The following is a 21,174-nucleotide window of genomic DNA, read 5'->3' on the forward strand; positions in this document are numbered from 1 at the left end:
TCCTCACATCAGGGGGTCACCACGTATTACATTAATAATTCCTGCGATGTTCATATGTCTGAGACATGACACACGACAAAATCCTGTTGGTCATCAGCAAACAGCACGATTTATTGTCCAGGGCTTTCTTTTATAGCCCATTCAAAACTCCCAGGTCGAGACAGGTCATTGGTCTATCCACGTGCCCCCAGACCCTGATCCAATAAGATGCCTGCATCCTAGGAGAGCTCCCATTGGCTGTGAGCTTCTGTCAGTCAGCCCAGAGGCTGGTTCATGGAGCTGAGCTGGGCTGCTTATTATAACTTGATTAATGCTAATGCAACAGTCAGCATAATTTTGTGTCTGCTATTACAGCCCTTGGAATACCTGTCTCCATAAAGACCGACAATGGGCCAGCCTATACATACAAATGGATGGCTGACTTTTTTCATTTGTGGAGGATGTGTCATGTCACGGGTATTCCACATTCCCCTACAGGTCAAGCCATTGTGGAATGGGCTCATAGCACTCTCAAGTCCGTGATGGTAAAACAAAAAAGAGGGAGTGTGGGAATGGGATATACCTCCCACAAAAGACTGCAGAAAGCCCTATATGTTGTCAATTTTTTGAATTGCATTCAGAACAACCAAAATCCCATCCAACGACGTTTTGGTGAATCACAGGCTCACTTAGAAAAAGCTAAGGTACTTGTTAGGAATCTTGAAAGTGAAAAATGGGAAGGCCCCTTCCCACTGATAACCTTGGGGTGAGGATATGCTTGTGTTTTCACACATTCCAGACCAAGATGGGTACCTGCAAGAGTGGTCCGACCAGCCTTGGATACCCCAGCTTCATAATCATCTTGTGGGGAAGATAAAATCTTCTGAAGTCATGTTTCTAACTGATAATAAAGTTTTTAGGCAATTTTGTAGGTATTTTAGGGAAACCGTCTCAGTGAAGGCTTGAGGCTCTGGCCAAGCCCTAGCCCTGGCTGACTGGGGATTATACCATCAGACCCAGGTGTTTCTGCCCTAAAAGTGTAATCAAGTCACTTTGACTTGCTAATCTGATCTTATAAAAGCTGGACCCCTGTCCGGTCGGCTGTCTGTCTCTGCCCAGACATGCGTAGGATGGTTCTGGGGCAGCCCGCGCTTCAAAGGATGAGTCTGGACTCTTCAGTTTTTGGGTCTTCAGATTGTTTATTATTTCTTATCTACAGAATTTTCTTTCTGCCCAGCAGAGGTCTGACCTGCAAGGCAGCCAAGGGCACTCTGACCACCCACGGGGCGGTTGTGTCTTTTTATACTAAAAACTACGTACATCATATTTACCTTTATTTCCCAATATCTTTCACCCATATTAGCAAGTGCACCTTCACCATGGACCAATCCCCAAGTGCCAACATCACCACAGAAAATGGATGACAAGAAGAAGAAAGAAGAAGGACAAGACACGCCCTGATCCCTCCATCTTGTCTCCATAACCCCCCTGTACCAAAACCCTAAAATCTATATTTCACCCTGTAAATACATCATTCCTGCACCATTCACTCCCAAGTGACTCTCATGTCCTCAAACAGGTGGCACATCCCTAGAGGGATCGAAGTCAAGCCACCAGACACTCCTGGCAACATTCCAGGATTTCTGAGCCCCCCAACAGTTCTCTCGGTAACTCTGGACATCCGAAGTGATGTGCTGAGTTCCCACAGACCCCCTTTCAAGGTAAACTTGGAAGTTCTCCCTGGGAAAGGCTCTCTGAGTCTTCGCTGTGAAATGGGACTCTCCAGCAATTGCAGAGTCTGGGTGATGGTAAAGTTTTTAGACAATTTTAAGTTGTTTCTCAAGGTTCTATCTGTTTAATCGCTGTCTCCATTCATGGGAAGGAGATCTGTGTGGTTACCAGTTATTGGGTGTTTTCATTTATCCCCTTATTCATAGGAAAGATACTGCTTTTGTGAGGAATGGAGCTTGTTTGGTTTAGACAGTGGGCCAAACATATTCTAATGTTAGAATTGTTTAGTTTTATGATTCCTGTTTGTATAAAACATAAAAGAGGGAGTTGTAGGAAGAGGTGGGATGGAATTGAGCTGAAGGCTGTGGGATGCATCTGCAGAAGCACATGGCGACACAGAGAGGCTTGTCTCCGTCTGACATTGAGGGGGAAGGAGGTGTCACGCGGCAGACCCCTACAGAGAGAAGCCTGCTGGAAGGTGACTGACAGGTGAACAGCACATGATCACCCCATAGAAGGACAATTAGAACATGTGTTGCTGATGTGGTAAAATGGGATAGGTCACATAGTGAGAATTACCATGTAAGGAAATACTGTGCACTGAAAAAGTGTATAAAACCAGCTTGTTTCTTTGAATAAATGATTCAGATTCCCTGCCAGTCTGAATCTGTGCCTCAGTCTCTCATACCTTCCCTGCCTGGCTGTGAGCCAACAGCATCCCTGCCAGCTGTGGCCATAACTACACCAAAGGGGAAAGTGCTTGACAGCCAACAGAAGGCTGTTATTTGGTTTCTGTTTTTTTCTGTTTGTTGTTGCTGTTGTTTGTTTGCCTTGTTATACATACACATTCTACTCAAGAACTGTTATTCCTTTTCCCATATATTTGACTGAAAGCCCGTAATTTAAAAGCTATAATAATTTGGAGGCAAGGGGGTTATATTTTCTATTCCAAGGGAGGTTCCGGCCTACCTTAGCAGACAGCTGTCTTTCAAACCAAAACAGGCTGGAACTGAGTTTTCTTTTTGGTTCCAGACCTGCCATGAAAACATAACCCTGGTCAGTCTAGGAGCTCACTTCTCACTCTGGACAGGAGGGATGGTGGTTGATTGTCACTTAGGATGACATTGGGCTCGGCAATTCCAATAGGACTGATAAGGCCACTTGTTTATTTACAACTAAAGCCACAAAAAGACTTAATATGAGACAACAATCCTGTATCTGTATATTCCCTGCTGCCTGCTGGGCTCTTCCAGGGCAGGTTAAGGGATGCAGCCCCCTTCTAGCCCCAGGAGCACATCCAGAGAAGAGATTTGAAGCAGACACATTGCGGGCTGCTTTGTAGAAAACCTGCAGCAGGCAGGGTGGGAACATCTTTGCCATAGAATAGTTTCCAGCCTTGTGGTTAAGGAGAAGCTTTGAAACCTCTCAAGGGAAGAAAATTGAAAATGGGTCTCCTGTGTCTTGGTAGTGTGCTGTGGCTACCATGCTGTTGGGTTAAGATCAGCACTGTCCCTTTTTACCATGAGGAGATGGTAGAAACCTTTACTGCCCTTGATGCCTTTTTCTCTGGTTCTAGAAATATGAGCCAGACACAGGGTGATAAAAAGGGGTTAGCTTTATATAAGGATCCTTAGGTGCACAATTTGTCAGGTGGAAAATGCTGAAGATGCATACCCCGCATGATACATGTACAATTTTTATAGATTTTGCAAATTAGCATCTGAAAAGAATCTCCAATTAGAAGCACACTCGGTGAAGTCATGCCCCCCAGCTCTAGCACCTTCTAAATCCTCCCCCCTCAGATGAGGACTAAACTCTGTTTATTAAAAAATATGTCTGAAGAGCTGCTCTCAACCTTGGTTTCTAATGAGAAATCAAATAGCATAGGGATCCTGGAATTAGTTTTGTCTTTCTGCCTAGGAAAATACTGAAACTAAGTTACAATAATAGGCTACAGAGAGAGAAATATATGTGTAAAGAATACAGAGAATATAGAAAGAAAAAAAAAGGCAAAACTCAAGACGGCACCACCCTTGTGATGAGCCCTTCACAGAAGGGTGCTACAGGCAGAAGCTTCAAGAACACAAAGTAGAGGAACAGTTCAGGTCTGAACAGCGTTGGATCTTTGCATTCAATGCCTGCTAAAAGACTGAGGTCTTCCTGGGCATGCACAGCACAGCCTGTGGAATTGAAATTCCAGTGGAATTAGGAGGTGGCTGCCTCCTACACAGTTTTCAGGAACATGATTTTGGACTTACATGCCTATATTTTCTGCTTAGGATACAAAAGTTCTTTTCTAGTCGGCTCATACAAGCTAAATATCCAAGGCAACTGGTGCACTAGGGGAATAATCTGGGTAAATCTCAAGAAGGGCGAATGCTCAGCTGCCTCAATCCTCATCTCAGCACCAGATATGTGCTAGGCTGCCTCTGAGAGCAGTTGTTAACCTCCCAACAAAGCTGAAAACATGCATCTTATTTCCTGATACCATCAGCAGAAGCTCCCACCTTTATGCTTCCACCACTGCAAGCCCTCAGCAGCTGAGTGTAAACAGTTCCATGTGTTGGGGAAGCAGAATTAAGTAACCAAAAATGTGCCATTTGCTTTGGACTTATTTGATGAACACAATGACCAGGTAATAATTCCCACCATCTGTCAACTACTTATGTTTCACACCTCTATTCCAGCTTTCTCTGAATGTTTTGTTGTTTCTGTGATCTGCTGCTAACAAGAAGCTGCATGTGAAGGTGCTTCCCATGAAAAGGCCCGTTTCCTCCACTGGCAGTACATATAATTTGTAGAAAGCTTTCCCTTGAAAGCAAAGGCACATTTTAAGGCAGATAAATAAGAGAGCTGCAGCCACAATTAGAGCTCTACAGTTTCCAGCCATGTAAATATTTGCCATAGTTCATATATTTTCTTTTTTCCATTTGGGTGAAATTCTAGCTTCAGAGCTATGGGAGATTTTGGCCCTAAACAAGAGATTCAAAAATAGCCTCCTGCTCAAAGCATTTATACAGACAGTAAGGCATATTTCTAAACACAGAGTTAAACCCAGACTCTCGTGCCAGGGAGGTGCCTGGACTACTGGCTGCTTGGGAAGTAATTTCCCTTTTTCTTCCCACTCTGTCAATTTTTTCTTTATGAGCCTTTTGCTGGAGCTGGGTTCCACTTTCAGGAAACGTTGTGGTTTTATTGAACCACTGCTTTGTCAGATTTCCCAGGCAGTTCTAATTGCAAACGCTGCCTAAAATGGGAAAAAAAAACCCCAAAACTTTTTACTTTAACAAGTAATTTAAATTTTTTTATAATGGTGCAATAAATATCAGTTTTGATTTATAAACATGAATCTCTTCGGTTTCGTCTCCTGCAAATCTGTTAAACGATGTTCTTCTCTATTTTCATCCTAAGCTGCCATCTAGCTGCAGCCCTTGGGCTTGCTCCTGAGTCTGATTTCTAGTCTGCAAACAACAGTGACCTTGAGCTGAGAGTGAACAGACCGTGTGAACCGCGCACAGACACGAGGACGCTGGCTGATGCGCACGCATGTTTTACTTCCACACCTCGGGCTCGCACATGGGCGTATGCCGTCCTGACCGGTCCCTCACCCCTCCCGTCGCCGCGCCTTTACCAACGGTCTCTCCGACTCTCTTCGCTCTGCGCGGCGCAGCGCGGCACCTCCGCGGCGCTCCCTGGCCGAAATTTCGCCAGGATTCTCGCGAGAGCAGGCGGCTCTAGATGCTCCCGACGCCTCCTACATTTCCTCTTCCCTGGCGCTGTCTGGAGGTGAGGACTTACGGCCGTCAGTGAGCCGTCTCAATCCGCCTCCATCCTGCTCAGGGTGCCCTGGAGAGGCGATGAGGGGGCGAGGGCTTGAAGTCTCGGTCTGCCTCAATATATTTGCCCCTTGTTATTTGCAGGGCTGGCGCGGGGGAGGACGGGTAGGGGTTGGAGATAGCGAGCTTGGGGGTAGCTGTCTGGTGTGAAGTGGAAGCAGGCCCTAGGGAGAGGCTATGGCAATGGTGATGACTTTTTTAGGACACCTTTGGATTAAATTGTGACACGACAGTGTAATTCCTGAGCAGTTCCTGTAGTTAGTTATCGGCAGTAAGGTAAACAAACCAGGTTCTGCTTATCAGTGTTAGAAGCTTTATTATGGGGGGGGGGGGGGTTAATTGCTTTTTTTTGCAGCTGAGATCCAAAAATGGTGCGCTACTCTCTGGATCCAGACAATCCCACGAAATGTGAGTTGTTTTCGTGAATATTCGAGTAGAACTTGACCAAAGTAATTGAGGTTTTAAATCTAGAAGTTCATCTTTTTTTTCTCCTGCAGCATGCAAATCACGGGGATCCAACCTGCGAGTGCATTTCAAGGTAGGCAGTGTGTGCATAGTAAGAAATGCAATTTCATTTGGTTTTGGTTTGGTTTTGTTATATTTTGTTGGGCATTTTTTGGAGGAAGTGTCTCTTATTCTGTGTCATTACATGGTTACTTAAGGGTGGTAGTGTAGGTTATGGCCTATGTTTGCTTTAGCTGCTTGTAATGGTTTTCATCCACAGGATCAAAAATAAGATAACATGTCCTAAAGCGTTTTCCCTCCAATACAAATAATAAAATACACTAGGAAAACAGTTACAGTGAATTTACCAGGAGGAATGGGGCTAGAGTGAGATGTGACATTTGTTTCATTTGTCTTACTCTGCCTTTCTGGTTGTTTGGAAGGAACATTGGGTTCACCTGCTTATGCTGCTGCTCAAGAAGTATGGCAGGGGAGGCATGCGATGTTTGGCATGAGGGCATAGGTCCCTCTGGAAAAAGTTTAGGTGTGGCAGTAAATCCAGGACACGTTTGAGTTAACCATGAAACCAAGCCTGAGCAGATGCTTTTCTGCTCCGTAGTGGTACATAATTCATGTGAAAAGATATTTCAGTTGTCTTGATTTGCTTTTTTACTATGATCAGGTAGGATTATAGTTACTCTCTGACCTGCATTTAATGTCTTAAGCACTAATACTTTACCTTTATTTTTTTCTTTCTTTTCTCCCCTTTATAATTCACTTACAGAGATATTTAGATTGTTTCTATCTTGTGTTCTCATCACTTCCTCTGAGGTGCCATATCTGACATTTTAGTAGGAATTTATCCTTCAGACTCCTGCTTCTTTGGATTAGTGACCAAGGAGGAGCTATGAAAAGTATAACTACTCAAATTTTTTTGTTGGTTGGAAAGATCTAGGCATTAGGTAAAAAACAATCAAGATGTGTTAGAGCTGCAAATTCAGTAATGGCAGTCACACCAAGGGTTAGAAAAGTAGGTAGCAAAAAAAAAAAGTGTTCTTAATTATTCTTCATTCTTAATTTAGGCGTGGAGCTTTTTTATATGTGTGAGTGCTTCCTTTAAATTGAGTTTGTAGCAAAAATAATAGGATCCAGGACAGAGGAGTGGTTTTGCTCACATTGTAACTTGTACAGATGTGTTAACAACTTCACTGTACTCTATATTGCTAGAACACTCGAGAAACTGCCCAGGCCATCAAGGGCATGCACATCCGCAAGGCCACCAAGTACTTAAAGGACATCACATTGAAGAAGCAATGTGTTCCCTTCCAGCGCTACAACGGGGGAGTCGGTAGATGCGCCCAGGTGAGGCTCAAGATAAAAATGTGAGAAGGATGCTGTGTCTGGTTAAGAGGAAAAGATGAATTTGAGATGGTATGGAGAATAGTGTGTCACTGTTGATTATAACTTTGTATTAAAATATAGAATCATAGGATGTTTTGGGTTGGAAGGGACCTTAAAGATCATCTAATTCCAGCCCCCCTGCCATGGGCAGGAGCACCTTCCACTAGACCAGGTTGCTCAAGAGGGAGAAAAGAGTTGCTTTTAATTCCAGTACAGCATTGCATCTACTTGCAGTGTCAAGTAATTGATCAAATTTAATTGTTTTGGTATGCAATCTTTATAGAAGGGGATGTAATGGCAAGTTAATGGTGCCTGAAGGGTAAATTGTATTGTACTGGGACAAAAATGGATTAATTGTTGTCTTCTTCCAGGCCAAGCAGTGGGGCTGGACGCAGGGACGCTGGCCCAAGAAGAGTGCAGAGTTCTTGCTGCACATGCTCAAAAATGCAGAGAGCAATGCTGAGCTCAAGGTAGGCTGTGTCAGTATTAGTGAATGCAAAGTGTTCATGTTGTGCTGTGTGTCAGCACTCCTGAACTGGGTGTCTCTGACATGGAAAGCCAGGTAATGCCTGCTTTGTCAATGAAACTGAATTGTATCAAGGTGTTGATATACTCTTTGTTTGAATTAGGCTGTGTGTGTTTTTCAAGTTAAAATGGGAGTAATAATTTTTCACTGGGAGATAGTTTGCATGTGGTTATCAACTGTTTAAGTGGTGTTTAGGTCTCCTAAAAACTACAAAACAAAGCAAAACGTGAATTCTTGGTCAGTTTGTATCTTTGTAATATACTTAGTGCTTAATTTAGTAATTTTGATGGCAGTGGTGACTGTTCACAGTTACTCCAAAGGTGTCCTTTGGAGTAACTGTGAAATAATTGTCTCTTTCTGAGCCATTGGCATAATTTTAAATAAATTGTGATGGGAGGTCTCTGTTTTTCTGACTTTGGAGCTTGCTCAGTTCTGTGACACTGTAAAATTCAGGTGTTTTATTTGCCAGCAGTGGTATGTGTCTGGGGAGGGGGCGTGATTATTCAGAATTTTGCTGTGGAGACTATTTATTTGAAGACAAAAAACAAGTCACAAGTTTTATTCCTCTCCCTGCTAGGGTCTTGATGTGGATTCTCTGGTCATTGAGCACATCCAGGTCAACAAGGCTCCCAAAATGCGCCGACGCACCTACAGAGCACATGGTAGGATCAACCCCTACATGAGCTCCCCCTGCCACATCGAGATGATCCTCACTGAGAAGGAGCAGATCGTTCCCAAGCCAGAGGAGGAAGTTGCTCAAAAGAAAAAGGCAGAGCATCATACCCTTAAGTCCTCTTTAATGTCAGCAGCAGGAGAGCTGAGTGTTCATACTTGGCATTTTTCAGGCAGAAGGGTTGCTGTGATGACTATCTTAGAACACTTTTGGAATACCTATGAAAAAACCTAATAAGTTCTTTCTGAGCAACCTCAATATTTATTGTGAACACCACATAGATAACTGCAGAAAATGATTTTCAGGGGTTTATATAGTACAGGGAGTTTGTTCTTCCCTTCCTCAGTCCATGTGTGTGAAACTGGGATGTGCTGCAATAAAATTTAAATTGCAAGCCTGTAAGCAATGTAGTACTTGTAGGGACACTTATGTGCATACAAATATGATCAGTGAATAATTTTGTAAACATGTAAACAAATTTCTAACAGTTCTCAGTACCTTCAAAAGATAACTAAATTTATTTGTAACATGTTTTGAGAAAGTGTTTTCTCATTTTGCCATTTTCTCATTTCTGTGTTTGTTTTTCAGATATCCCAGAAGAAGCTGAAGAAGCAAAAGCTAATGGCCCGGGATTAAATCTGCTCTGCCAGATGTACATAAATAAAATGAGAAAGTTGAGATTTATCCTGTGTGTTTCTCTGCTTTGGCTTCAGCAGGGTGCTGCTGTGGGACAGCCACAGGCAAGTGAGCACAGTAGCCGGGATGCTTGTTGTTGCAACGCTGGGGATGTTGTTGACTTACCACTATTATTCATATATAAAGCGAGATAATTTGGAACACACGCAGGCATTCACTTTCCTTGCCCCACTGTCCTGGCCCGTTCGGGGCGCCTGATGGTGGCTGCGGCCGGAACGCGGTGGCTGGCGGCCACCGCCGGGCGCTAATGCGGCTCCTGGGGGCGGGGCGTCGGCCACATGACGCGACGTCGCCTTCTCCTATTGGCCGCGAGCGAGTCGGAAGCGTGGGATTACTTCCGGTGTGGTAGAGGAAGCTGCGACTGTTGGTAGAAGCGCTGGATAGGTGCCGACGGAGGTGAGTGTGGGGCGACCTCCCCCAGGATCCTTTCATGATCTGCCGCTTCTCTATCTCGGCTGGGGGCTGCCCTTCTATGGGCCCAGAGCGGCTCCGTTAACCGGGAGCTGACGAACCCCGAAATGTGTCAGCCTATGTTAAGGTGTGGAGCCCTTAGGTTTCAACTCGTGTTTGACTGGAACTTCACCGATTCGGAAAAATATTTGTGCTCCCGGCTTTAATTCAGCGGGAGAGGGAAACGCCACCGCAGGGGGTTTGTTTGTTTGTTTGTTTTGTTTGTTTGGTTTTTTGGGGTTTTTTTGTTGGTGCGTTTTTGTTTTTTTTCCTTGCTGACCAAGGAACAGAGCATCACCGAATCACAGAAGAAACTTGTAAACGGTATTTCACTCCAATAGGACAGGTGTTATACTTCCAATGGCTTGCTTTTACATCTGGCAGAGGTACGACTTATTTTTTGGTCTGAAATCTTCACAGAAACTGGCTGCAGAGACACGTACAGTTGGCTCAGAAGGCCAGCCTGGGGTGTTCCCTCCAGCCACGTTCTTTAGCTGGTGGATGAATTCACAAGATATTGCTGTAAATTTTGTATGTAGGAAGTTCTGGCAGAGAAAGTATCTGAATTATCTTTTTGAATGGTTTTAAAGGATTAACTCATTTGTGTTCTTTTGACTGAAGATTTCTCTCTGACTTCATAAAGTAGATCCTGTAAAACTATATTTGAAGCAGCCAAAGCTACGCTCTGAAGTAATCATCTGAAAATTGATATTTTGTTCTTCTACAGGGCTAAAAATCTTTAGGAAAGCTCAAAAAAAGTTAAACTGATCCCAGATGAAGTGTGCACATCTGTCTTCATTCTCCATCTTGGAAAGCTTTTGTTTTGCTTCTTAATGTAAGAATTCAGATAGCAGCCTAGAAAGGTGGAATGTAAAGGGCCAAGTTGCTGCTGTGCAGCAGAGTGTATATATTGCTCAGCAGTGATATATATAATATAATACAATATATATTGCTCATCAGCACTGAGAGGGACAGCTCTAATCCTACTTAACTGCTTTCTCTCCCAGTTGAACTTTTCTGCTCCTGTGCTTTGGTTTTCCCCTTTTTTTCATCACAGACTTCAGGCTCCTGTTTTTGAAGAGTTCCTCCTGGTTTGGGGAGAGAGGGAAGGATTAATTTTCTAATCGTTTGGCCAGTTGTATGGGATTGGTGTGGGATCAAGTGATTCCTCTTGCACAGGAGGAAGTAACCCATATTTTGCTTCTCTCAAATCTTGACTGGGATTCTCTTCCCCTCCCACTGACTTGCCCTTCAGTGATAGCCAGCCATTGGGTAGATTGGAGTCCTGCTGTCTAATTTCACCTTAAATAAAAAGGGAATATGAAAAGCAAACCTTTTGGACCCACTGTTATAATATAGTAAGAACTGGGCTAATATCTGCAGCTTGCTGCTTAAACTGTTTTTGTGTGGTTTAAGCAAAAACCTTTATTTTCTGAATTTGTTTTTCAGAGTTGCAGCTGTAGAACTGATGAATTAATAGCAAGCTTTTTTTGTTAAAATATCAAGAATGTTTTCCTTGTTGAGAACTTTATAAAATTGAAACACACAGCATTTTTGAAACATTAACAGCTAGTCTATAATTTAAGAATCTTTTATGTTTGAATATCAACTAAAATCTTTCTTCATTATTTAAAGACACTTTTTTTAGCTCATGGCATACAAACAGTCATCCTAAGTTATTTTGGTTTTTTTCCTCACCAGCTTTGTCACAGAACAAGAGGAAGCTATGGTGTGCATTCCTTGCATTGTCATTCCGGTCCTCCTCTGGCTCTACAAGAAATTCCTGGAACCCTATATCTATCCCATTATCGCACCTTTAATTAAGCATGTGTGGCCCAAGAAAGCTGTGCAAGAAACAATAGCCACAAAACAAGGTCAAGGAGGCAGCAATGGAAATCCACAGGCACCTTCAGCCATGAAAAGAGATCAGGAAGATGAATCTGGAATTTATAAAGTAAGATTAATGCATTTAGCTAACCAGGGAAACTACAGATAAAGTACCCAGCCATAGTTAAGTGGGAGCACAGCAAAAGAGTAAATCATTGCATGTTTTTAGACATTTTTGTGGCTATTATGAAAGGGAATTGCTGGTACTGAGCCAACTAGAAATATTTACTTCAAGACTGCTTCTGGTAGGTCTTGGAAAGATAGGAATTGCACCTGTTTTCTGAAACAGCTTAGTTAATTTTTTTTAATGACTGGCCATTCTTTCAGAGAATAAAAAAGAGAAGAAAAAAGTTTAATAATTGGTACATTACACCAGATACATAAAGCAGAATTAAAAAAAACCCAAAATACACTCTTTAGCCACTTCTGCCTCTTGTAATGGAGGAAAATGTTTAGTGCATCTAAATCGTGCATTTATTATTTATCTCTTCTATCAAAATGCAGAGATTTATATATCTTGACTCTGCCCTTGTTCCCCTCCTGAAGTAATAACTATTTGTAAAGCTAAAGGGACACCAACACTTTGGTTTTTGCTGCAGATTTCATAGATCACTGGCCCTGCTTCTAAAAGTCATTTTCATCACCAGCTGTTACTGTTCTGGGTGTGAAGTCCTTTTTTAACATCCCATTTATCATGCTGTCTTTTATTTGCAGTTTGAAAGCAATGGTGTTGCAATTGGAATTGCCACAAAGAGGTACACAAAAGTTTGTGACAAGAAAATGGATTAAAGGAATTCAGTCCGAAGGATTTTATTCCCTTGTGTCCAATATGAACTGGTGGTATTTCTCCTCTCATGCTGAGACTTTTCTTCTTTGTGTGTTTTAGCTGAATAAAACCCCTTATCACTTACAGGAGAGAGTTTCTTTTGCCACAAAAACGGCGGCTAGCACATTAATTTAAAATGTTTGAAAAATCAAGTTCTTCTATTTTCCTCACTGGAACTGCTTTTCATCTATGATCTATTTGGCGTGATTGGAGTTTATGTTTAATAACTTATGAATAAATCTAGCTTTGAAAAGGTAAATGTATCTTAGCATCTTAATTTAATTAACTGCTAGTGTAATCTTTCAGGCTTTCACCTTAAAAGCTATGGCAGTTCTTGACCTTGCTTAAGAATTATGGATTGCATTGTGGTGACAGAAGTGTCACATTTAAATTATGAAGAGTTTAGATTTTTCATGTCAAATCTGGAGATGAGCTAAAGGAGTTACGCTATATGTAAAATTAACTTACTAAAAGCAGAAAGTCTTGATATCATACTTCCATTAATAATTTTCCTGGAAATATTGTGCCTTTCTTTCCTGAAGCAAAGCAGCAGAGGCATGATGGAAGAGAATTGTTGCTTTATATTGTGTTGCAGTGGTTTAGAATGTTGCAGACCTGTCTTTCATAAAAACCCCACCCTCCAACTAAAATCTCTTAAACATGCTTGAGGAATTTGAATTATAATAAACCAGGATTTTATTTAAAAATAAGTTGCTTCATAAAATTGTCCTTAGGCTTCTGAGCTATAAATATATAAAGTGGTAACAAAGTTTTTGAAAACCTGGAGACAGGCCCCAGGCAGAAGGAGACCATAAAACTACTGACTTCCTAATAATAAAGACCAGCTTTGCCTCCTCCTGAGAAGATGCATTCTGCTACTGACCTACATTACAATTGTGAAACGTTTTAGATGTCCCTGTGTTTAGTAAGGAATAAAAATTAATTCCTGCTTTGTCCTCTCTGCCAAAACAGAGTACTCTTTAAAAGATTCAAAACCAAAACAATTTCAGCAGTTTTGGATTGTTATTTAAGATTTATTTTCCCTAAAATCCTACCTAAGATATGTCTTAAAAGGCTATGCTATTTTCCCATTGTTTTTGATCTCTGTATTGTTGGATATTTTGCCCACATTGTTGCAACAAATTGTACCTTTACCAATGAGAACTTCACCTGGTAAAAGGTAGGTGTAATCTTTGCTGGGGTGGATTGGGTTTTCTAAACCAATCAACCCCCATCTCACCCTAAACAATAAGTTCCTCTGCTACCACTACTCTCACAGTTCATGCTCTAAATCTGAAAACTGGGAACTTTCTAAGGGTCTGGAATCACCTTGCAATGAGAAAGGAGTAAACTGCCTGAGAAAGTCACTCCCATGTATTTCAAATGGCTGTAGAAATCGAGATTGATGGCAAGTGTGCAGCTGGACAGAAATACGTGTTCTGACATTGTGAGGATATCTGAAAAGATTGTCCCTTCTGCTGTGCTTCCTGTCTCTGGGCAGGTAACCTCAGCCACTGTTTTAAAATGTTGGGCATCTCATAAACAGGCCAAAATTTTAGAGTATGTTCACCCCTAACAGATGTGAGCACAACAAAAAGTAGAGCAAGAGCTGTACCAGGGCTCCTTCAATTTGTAAATGTATGCAGTCAATTTAGAAAGTGTACATAATTCATTGAGTTATTTAGGATATTATTATACAAGGAAGTACAACAGACTAACATGGGAAAATGAAGTGTATAGTAAATTAGACTGTAGGGTGAACTAGGCTTCTAGCAGTGTGCCAGCCAGCACTGTAAACACCAGGCCTACTAAAAAGACTGCAAAACAAACCAGGCAGATAATGTGAGTAAAATTATACCATTTTGTGCTTTCTGGAATGAGGTTTCAGTACTTTTATCAGCTGCAGTTAAATTCTACCTTGAGTATTCTGCATCATGCAACTTTCTTGAATAAGATAATTGGAAGTTCCGGCAGATTGGTGTTGCAACTCTTCTGTTCCTATTATTTTCCAAAAATAGCTCAATAATCCTATTGTGTTGTGAATAGTAAAACAATCAGGTGAAAGCAAAGGAACTGCCTGAGCCTGATCATCTGCTGGGATGCAAAGAAGTGGTCAAAGCCTTGTTTAAGAAAAATAAGTAGACAGAAATTAAAGAAATAATTACATGAGAGAATAATTGTCCTAGGGTGACAATTTTCCACTTCTCCCCAAGGAAATTTTTTCCCGAACCAGTTGGGGGGAGGGGCCGTGTGGGTTTGCTTTCTGGGGGGGGGCCTTTTGGAGGTTTTCTCCCAAATTTGCCCTAAACCAGGACAAATAATATATATCAAATAAATTGAATTTAACTGAGAAAATTCCCATATTTTTGTTACTCACTAAAACCAAGATTTACAAAAGGGCTTAGGCACATAATGATGTAGCAGCTTCATTTATACCAAAGACTTTTAGAAAATTGCAGAGTAGGCATCTTTAGGGCTCAAAGTACTTCTGCAAATCTAGTCCTAAGATCTTCAGCACTAAAGCTGTCTGGTTTTGTTTAAATACTATTGAGGAAGGATCAAAAAAATCAGTACTTGAAAATAGTTGAAAAATAATTCAAATCAACTAATTTTGAATATATTTTTATGGGCAGGTCTAAATGTCATGGTACCTTCCATGTGTTGGTTTGCAAAGGTAGCTGGATGCCAAGGACCTAATTTAAATACATGTTTTAGAAACTGCAAGTATATGCAAAAAAATCTTAAAAGTTGAGAAAGTTTTATGTTGCTGATTATTGTCATAGGCCTGATTCTGAAAGCAAGGAATTGAATATGATCAGCCCCTAAGGATGTCTAAACTAATAATGAATTCTGCACAAAATTATCTTTATTCAGATGTGTTCATAGAACACATTTAAATTCTCCCCACAAAGCTGATCTAATGACAATATCTTAGTTTAGAAAGACAGGTGTCTGCTAAGGAAGGCAGGAGCCTCCCCTGAAATGGAAAATATAAGCCCCCTCCCTCAGAATTGCTATAAATTTTAAATTAGGAGGCTCTCAGGCAAAAAATATGGGAGCAGCAATAACAGTTCTTTATTAGGGGAGAAAATAAAAAAGATAAAATAAACAATGCAGTAAGCCAAAACAACACTGAGAGAGTCAGAACACAACCTGACACCCTGTTGGTCAGGGTGTTGGTAGCAGTCCAATTGAAATGGTGGCTGCAGTCCTCCTGGAGTGTCAGATGTGGTTCTGTTGGAGCAGGGATCCTGTAGAAAGGGTGTAGACTTCCTCTGAAGATCCAGTGGAAGAGGCAGCTGTTCCACTGAGAAATCCATTGGAGAAGCTGTTCTGGTGTTCCAGAATCTCAAGATTATATCTGGGTAGGAATGCTTGGCTCCTCCCTCTGGGTGGAGCATCTCACAATGGGATGCTATAGTTCTTATCAGTCATGCAGTGACATTCAATAGCCTATTAGCAGATGTCTCTCCCGAGGGAGGATTAGTTGTGGAAGAAATAAGGAAATCTGCCCACTTAAAAGAAGACAACTGCCATACAGATGGCAAATAGAATACAATTTGCTTGGCAATCCAGGACAGACAGTAGTACAATTTGTTGTTATTACTGAAATATAGCAATCACACCCCAGCCTTCTGGGAGCTTTTGGGCATGCCGCTACGGTTCAGTCCTTGGAGTCATTCCTTCTTGATCTCTGTACAATGCAGAATTTTATTGCTGAAAGAACAGTTGTTTCAGAGGCTGCAGGTAAAGGAAATTAAGAAAAAATTAATTTACACTTAGATTAACTAAATCTGCATTCAGTGAGAAGTAATTCTGTTGCATTAATCTACCTAAGACATGAAAGTAGGGATCATCTTCCTTGTGCAGTTTTCTCATTCTTCCAGCCACTCCCAACTGAAAATCAGCTAGTTTCGTTGGGGGCCCAACTTAAATGCCTCTATGCTTCCAGGTGAGGTTGTTTGAAATTATATAACCGTCCTAATTAATTTTTCTAATTAATTGTTTAATTAACTTTTAAATTAATTGTTTTAATCACTATCAGTGTATTAGTCTTAAGCAGTGTAATTTTCCACTTTAGCCAGCACGTAGCTAAGCTTTTCCCACAGAGTGCTAGAGTGTGGTTATTAGATTACTGAAACTTTAGGTTTTGCTAAACTAACCCTGACAAGCTTCAGTGAACAAAGCCTGGGAGAGCTAAAGTCTGAACACCTGGAATCCAGAATATATAGCCCTCCAAGGATATGTTGAAGTAACCAGAAGATAAAGAAGAGACTAACAAAGACAATTCATTATCTGCTGGAGCCTCCCTGTCTGGGAAAAAGATAATAAAAAGAGCGAAAAATGTGGACTAATTAGCACGAGAAGTGAGAAATCAATAACCTATAGAAGACAGAATACTAATTAATGAAGAGAATTATGTAATTTAGAACCACTGAACATTAATTTATTTGTTTGCTAAAAATGTATAAATAAATGAAAAGTTTTGAAAGTCGTGTGCATGTAGGTGGAGCCATCCCTATGCACCCTGGCCAGAATAAAGTAATGCCTACTCCCTAATATTAAAAAAGAATGTTAGAGAGTTTAATTTATCCCAATGTTTTTGGTGAGAATTTTTGGTGACCCAGACAGGACAACTGCTTCTGACGTGCCACGGATTCATGGGATTGAGAGAGGCTTTAGCATGCACCAAAGGTTTTTCAGGGAGGTCCTCTAATCTCCTGATCTTGTGAGTTCAGGGCAAGGCCCCATGGCTTTTATTGTAGCATTACTGAAGGCATAAAAGGTATACCTAACCATAAGCTGCAGTTGAAAATCGCCGCAGAAATTGAGCTCTATAATACAATTGGGTTATAAAAGTGGTGATACAACAGTAAAAAATGAGTGCGATATTTGGGTTATAAAAAGGAATCACTAGTGATGATATAATTGGCTATTTTCTATTAAATATAATTGTAAAACTGTGAGTGTCAAAGGGTGTGGGTTTGAGTCCTACTGTCTAGTTGGAAAACTATATGAGCAAGAATCAGAAGGTGCACGCATGGGTTCAAGTCCTACTTGCCTTTGCATTAGTCGGACACAGTGCTGCATGCACATGAGCCACCTTGTAGAGAGGTTTGCCAGGTGTTCTGCACCTATTAAAATCCTATGATAAGCGTTAATGCCTGAAATGTAAATTATTTTGTAAATGTGTGTTACAGTATTATTGAGCCTGCCTGACTTGGGGATGCCCGTAGTGTATATATATTTAAAAAAGAAAAATTCATTCGCTGTAAGAGTGTTAAATGCAAGTGTTTGTTTATTGTGTAAGTTTTAAGGTATTTGATGTGTATTAAATGTTTGTTTATTGTGAATGTTAGAACATAAATTGTCAAAGCATCTCCTAAGCTAGGCTTGTGTGTTCAGAGTGCTCTCAAATGTTGGCACAGCGAGACTTACTGCTTTAGTGTTAATTATTGAGAGTGTGTTTAATCTTCAGTTATTTTTTAGTAAATGCAGGGTCTGGATTTGCATTAATTGTGGCTCTGACACTAAAGTGGTTGTCAGGGAATTAGAGATTTGGTATCATAATGGGATTAAGCTTGTCTTCACAAACCCGGGAAGGGGGAATACCAAGATGTTCACCTTAAAGTTGTATTTTACAACATTGAAAAAAGTTTAAAGGCAGCCCTTTAACTTGGAAACAGTTAATAGAATGCTGTAATTGTTGATGGCCAGAGTATCCATTAGATGATCAAGAGAAGTGGCCTGTTAATGGTAGTGTGGATTATTATATGGTTTTACAGTTAATGTAATATTGCCAGAGAAAAGAGAGGTGGAACAAAGTGCCTTATGTAGATCTGTTCTTTGAATTGAGAAACAGTCAAGATTTGAGAAGGATGTGTGGTTTGATACCAAGGGAACTGACTGATTCTATGGTGTTAGTTTTGGAGAAGGACAATGGGCAGAAATCTCCTGAACATGGTTGTCATGTAATACTGGGAAGTGATGTATGAAGCATGGTTGTGCAGGGAAAGAAATGGAACTGTTGGTAGGCCCTGGAAGGAGGTAGAGAGGAGCTGAGGCTGCAGCTGAGGAGGTTCCTCCAGCTGCAGGTGAAGGAAGCACAAGTGGTCAAGCTGACAGAGGAGTGGAAGAAAGGATTTAGGGTTTGGAAAACAATGAAGGTTTTAGTCAGGTGGCAGGGAGAACACATGAAGGAGGAAAGAGAAGGAATGAGGAAAAGGCAGTGATCCAAGCCCCTCTCCAGCAGGCAATGGGGACAGAAGGACTGATTACAGTTAAGGTACCTTTCTCAATGACAGATTTAAGATCTTGAAAAGAATTGGCAGGAACATTTGGGGAAAATCCTGAGAAGGTGGCTAAAATCTTTGAAACCATCATCAAGACTCAGGATCTGGATGGGAATGACATACAGGTAGTTTTAGGTACACTGCTAACTCCGGGTGAAAGAATTATAGTAATAGCAAAAGCAAGGGAAGAGATTGAGAGAATGCATGCTCAGAATATTCAGCAGGGAATGGTGGATTGGCATTTCCCTCTTGCAGATCCCTGGTGGGATCCTAAAAACCTGAGTCAAAGGGAATTATTGATTCAATATCAAAGACTAGTTATATTTGGGATGAAACACGCTATTCCAAAAGCTATAAATATGTCAGTCATATCAAGTGGTCCAAAGAAAAGATTAATCCTCTTCTGATTTTCACCAGTGATTAATGGATGTGGCCAGAAAGTACACTAACTTGGAGCCAGAAAGGGAGGGAGATGCGTTACAGTTAGCAGCTTTATTCATGGGACAATTGGCTCCAGATATTAAAAAGAAACTTCAGAGACTGGAGGGGGAAGATTCTAGAAACATAAACAGATTATTGGAAACCACCTGCAAAGTATATAATAACTGAGAGAATGTCAAGGAAAGCAGGGATAGGAAATTCATAGCAGCTTTAATGAGCCTGAAAGCCCAGGGGGGAGGATATGAAATAAGGGATCAAGGGAACCCAGAGAGGGGTGGCTCTCATAGTCAGCCTCTAGGTAGAAATCGGTGTGCAAGATGTAAAAAAGAAGGTAATTTGAAGTGTGACTACCTATGAAGAAAACGGCACAACCTTGATCAGGCTGCAAGGCTTTTAACAGTAGATGAAGCATGAAGGGAACTGGGGCAGTAATCTCCAGCTGAATCCCTGGTTACCCTGATGCTGGGGAATGAACTGGTGGATTTTCTGGTGGATACAGGAGCAATTTACTCTGTTCTAAATACATGTAAAGGAGCTTTTAGCCAAGATACTGTAAATGCCATTGGTGCCACTGGGGAGAATAAAAATCTGCTGGTTTTCCAGCCTTTAAAATTCGAGGTAGGTAGACAGTGGTTAACACATCCATTTCTATATATGCCTGAATGCCCAATGCCTTTGTTAGGGAGACATATTTTAAGTAGATTAAATGCACAAATATTTGAAAATGGACAAATACAAGTATGTATTCCAGTAAGTAAAGCCCTGGAGGCCCAGGTTTTTTATGTTCCTACAGCAACCAAAAGCAACAAGGAATCTCAGAGGAGGTAGAAAATACTGTCACTCCATTGGTGTGGGCTGCTGGAGTTCTAGGGAAATCAAAAGCAGCAGAACCAGTAAGAATACAGTTTAAACCTAACACCAGACTAGTAAGGCAGAAAATATATCCTTTGAAATTAGAAGCTAGAAAAGGGTTAGAGGAATTAATTGCTACATTTGTGCAACATGGATTACTAGGGGAATGTGAGTCAGAATATAATACTCCTATCCTACCGGTAAAGAAGCCACATACTAATGAATACAGGCCAGTGCAAGATCTCAGTGCTATTAATAAAATAGTGCAAGACATACACCCTGTGGTAGCAAATCTTTATACACTTTTAACTACAATTAAGGAATCTGATAAATGGTTCACTTTTGGATCTTAAGGATGCTTTCTTCTGCATATCCCTTGACACTGAGAGTCAACCCTTGTTTACCTTTGAATGGGACATAAAACCCAATTAACATGGACTGTTCTCCCTTGAGGATTCAAAAATAGCCCCACTTTCCTTGGAAACCAATTGGCAAAAGAATTGGAGATAGGGAAAAAGGAGAACAAAGAAATCACTTGCTGCAGTATGTAGATGATATTTTAATTGCTACAGGAACTCACACTGAATGCATTGAAATTACTGTAAGTTTACTAAACTTTTTGTGACAAGCTGCTTACAGGGTATCCAAGAAGGGCTAAATTGCAAAAAAGCATGTTACATATCCAGGATTTACCATTTCCTGAGACTATCTGAGTAAAGAACAATTTTAGGAATGGCTGGTTGGTGTCAGCTATGGATTCTTAATTATGGACTGTTAGTAAGACCTTTATATGAGTCCCTGAGAAACCCTAAGGAGGTATTACAGTGGACTCAGAATGCCATATAGCTTTCAGAGACTTAAAGAGACCTCTAATATGAGTCCCTGTGTTGGTATTACCTGACTTGACAAAACCTTTTGTGTTGTTGTAGAGACGGACATGACATACACTGAGCAACATATTAAAGGCCTCTTTTATTGCTGCATGTTCTCTTTTTATACATTTATTAACAAAGCACGTTTCTTAACAAAGCGTGTAATTAAATCATTGGTCACAATAAAACTGCTCATTGTGTTCATTGGTACAAAGCAATTTGTGTGAACATATTTGGCAAGCATTTACAAAAATCTTTAAGGCACAT

General features: G+C 40.9%; 1 protein-coding gene and 1 non-coding gene across 2 annotated transcripts; both read left to right on the forward strand.

Moving 5' to 3' along the window:
• The first annotated feature begins 5,747 nt into the window (after positions 1-5,747).
• LOC129132413 (large ribosomal subunit protein uL22-like) lies at positions 5,748-9,274 on the forward strand. The gene is made up of 6 exons (XM_054651477.2): positions 5,748-5,954; positions 6,044-6,084; positions 7,218-7,352; positions 7,763-7,861; positions 8,495-8,686; positions 9,179-9,274. Exons 1-6 carry the CDS (start codon positions 5,915-5,917, stop codon positions 9,224-9,226), a joined length of 555 nt encoding a protein of 184 aa, XP_054507452.1. The 5' UTR covers positions 5,748-5,914; the 3' UTR covers positions 9,227-9,274.
• LOC129132440 (small nucleolar RNA SNORD58) lies at positions 8,772-8,843 on the forward strand. The gene has a single exon (XR_008535804.1). It is a non-coding gene; the product is annotated as a small nucleolar RNA SNORD58 (small nucleolar RNA).
• Positions 9,275-21,174: the final 11,900 nt, after the last annotated feature.

The sequence above is a fragment of the Agelaius phoeniceus genome, chromosome W (genome assembly GCF_051311805.1).
Source record: "Agelaius phoeniceus isolate bAgePho1 chromosome W, bAgePho1.hap1, whole genome shotgun sequence".
NCBI classification, from domain to species: Eukaryota; Metazoa; Chordata; class Aves; order Passeriformes; family Icteridae; genus Agelaius; species Agelaius phoeniceus.

What these genes read in the sequence shown, in the direction of transcription:
- LOC129132413 (XM_054651477.2), top strand. Translation starts at nt 5,915, where the DNA reads ATGGTGCGCTACTCTCTGGATCCAGACAATCCCACGAAAT. An exon ending in TCCAGACAATCCCACGAAAT is followed by an intron (nt 5,955 to 6,043) that starts GTGAGTTGTTTT and finishes TTTCTCCTGCAG; the next exon opens with CATGCAAATCACGGGGATCC. An exon ending in GAGTCGGTAGATGCGCCCAG is followed by an intron (nt 7,353 to 7,762) that starts GTGAGGCTCAAG and finishes GTCTTCTTCCAG; the next exon opens with GCCAAGCAGTGGGGCTGGAC.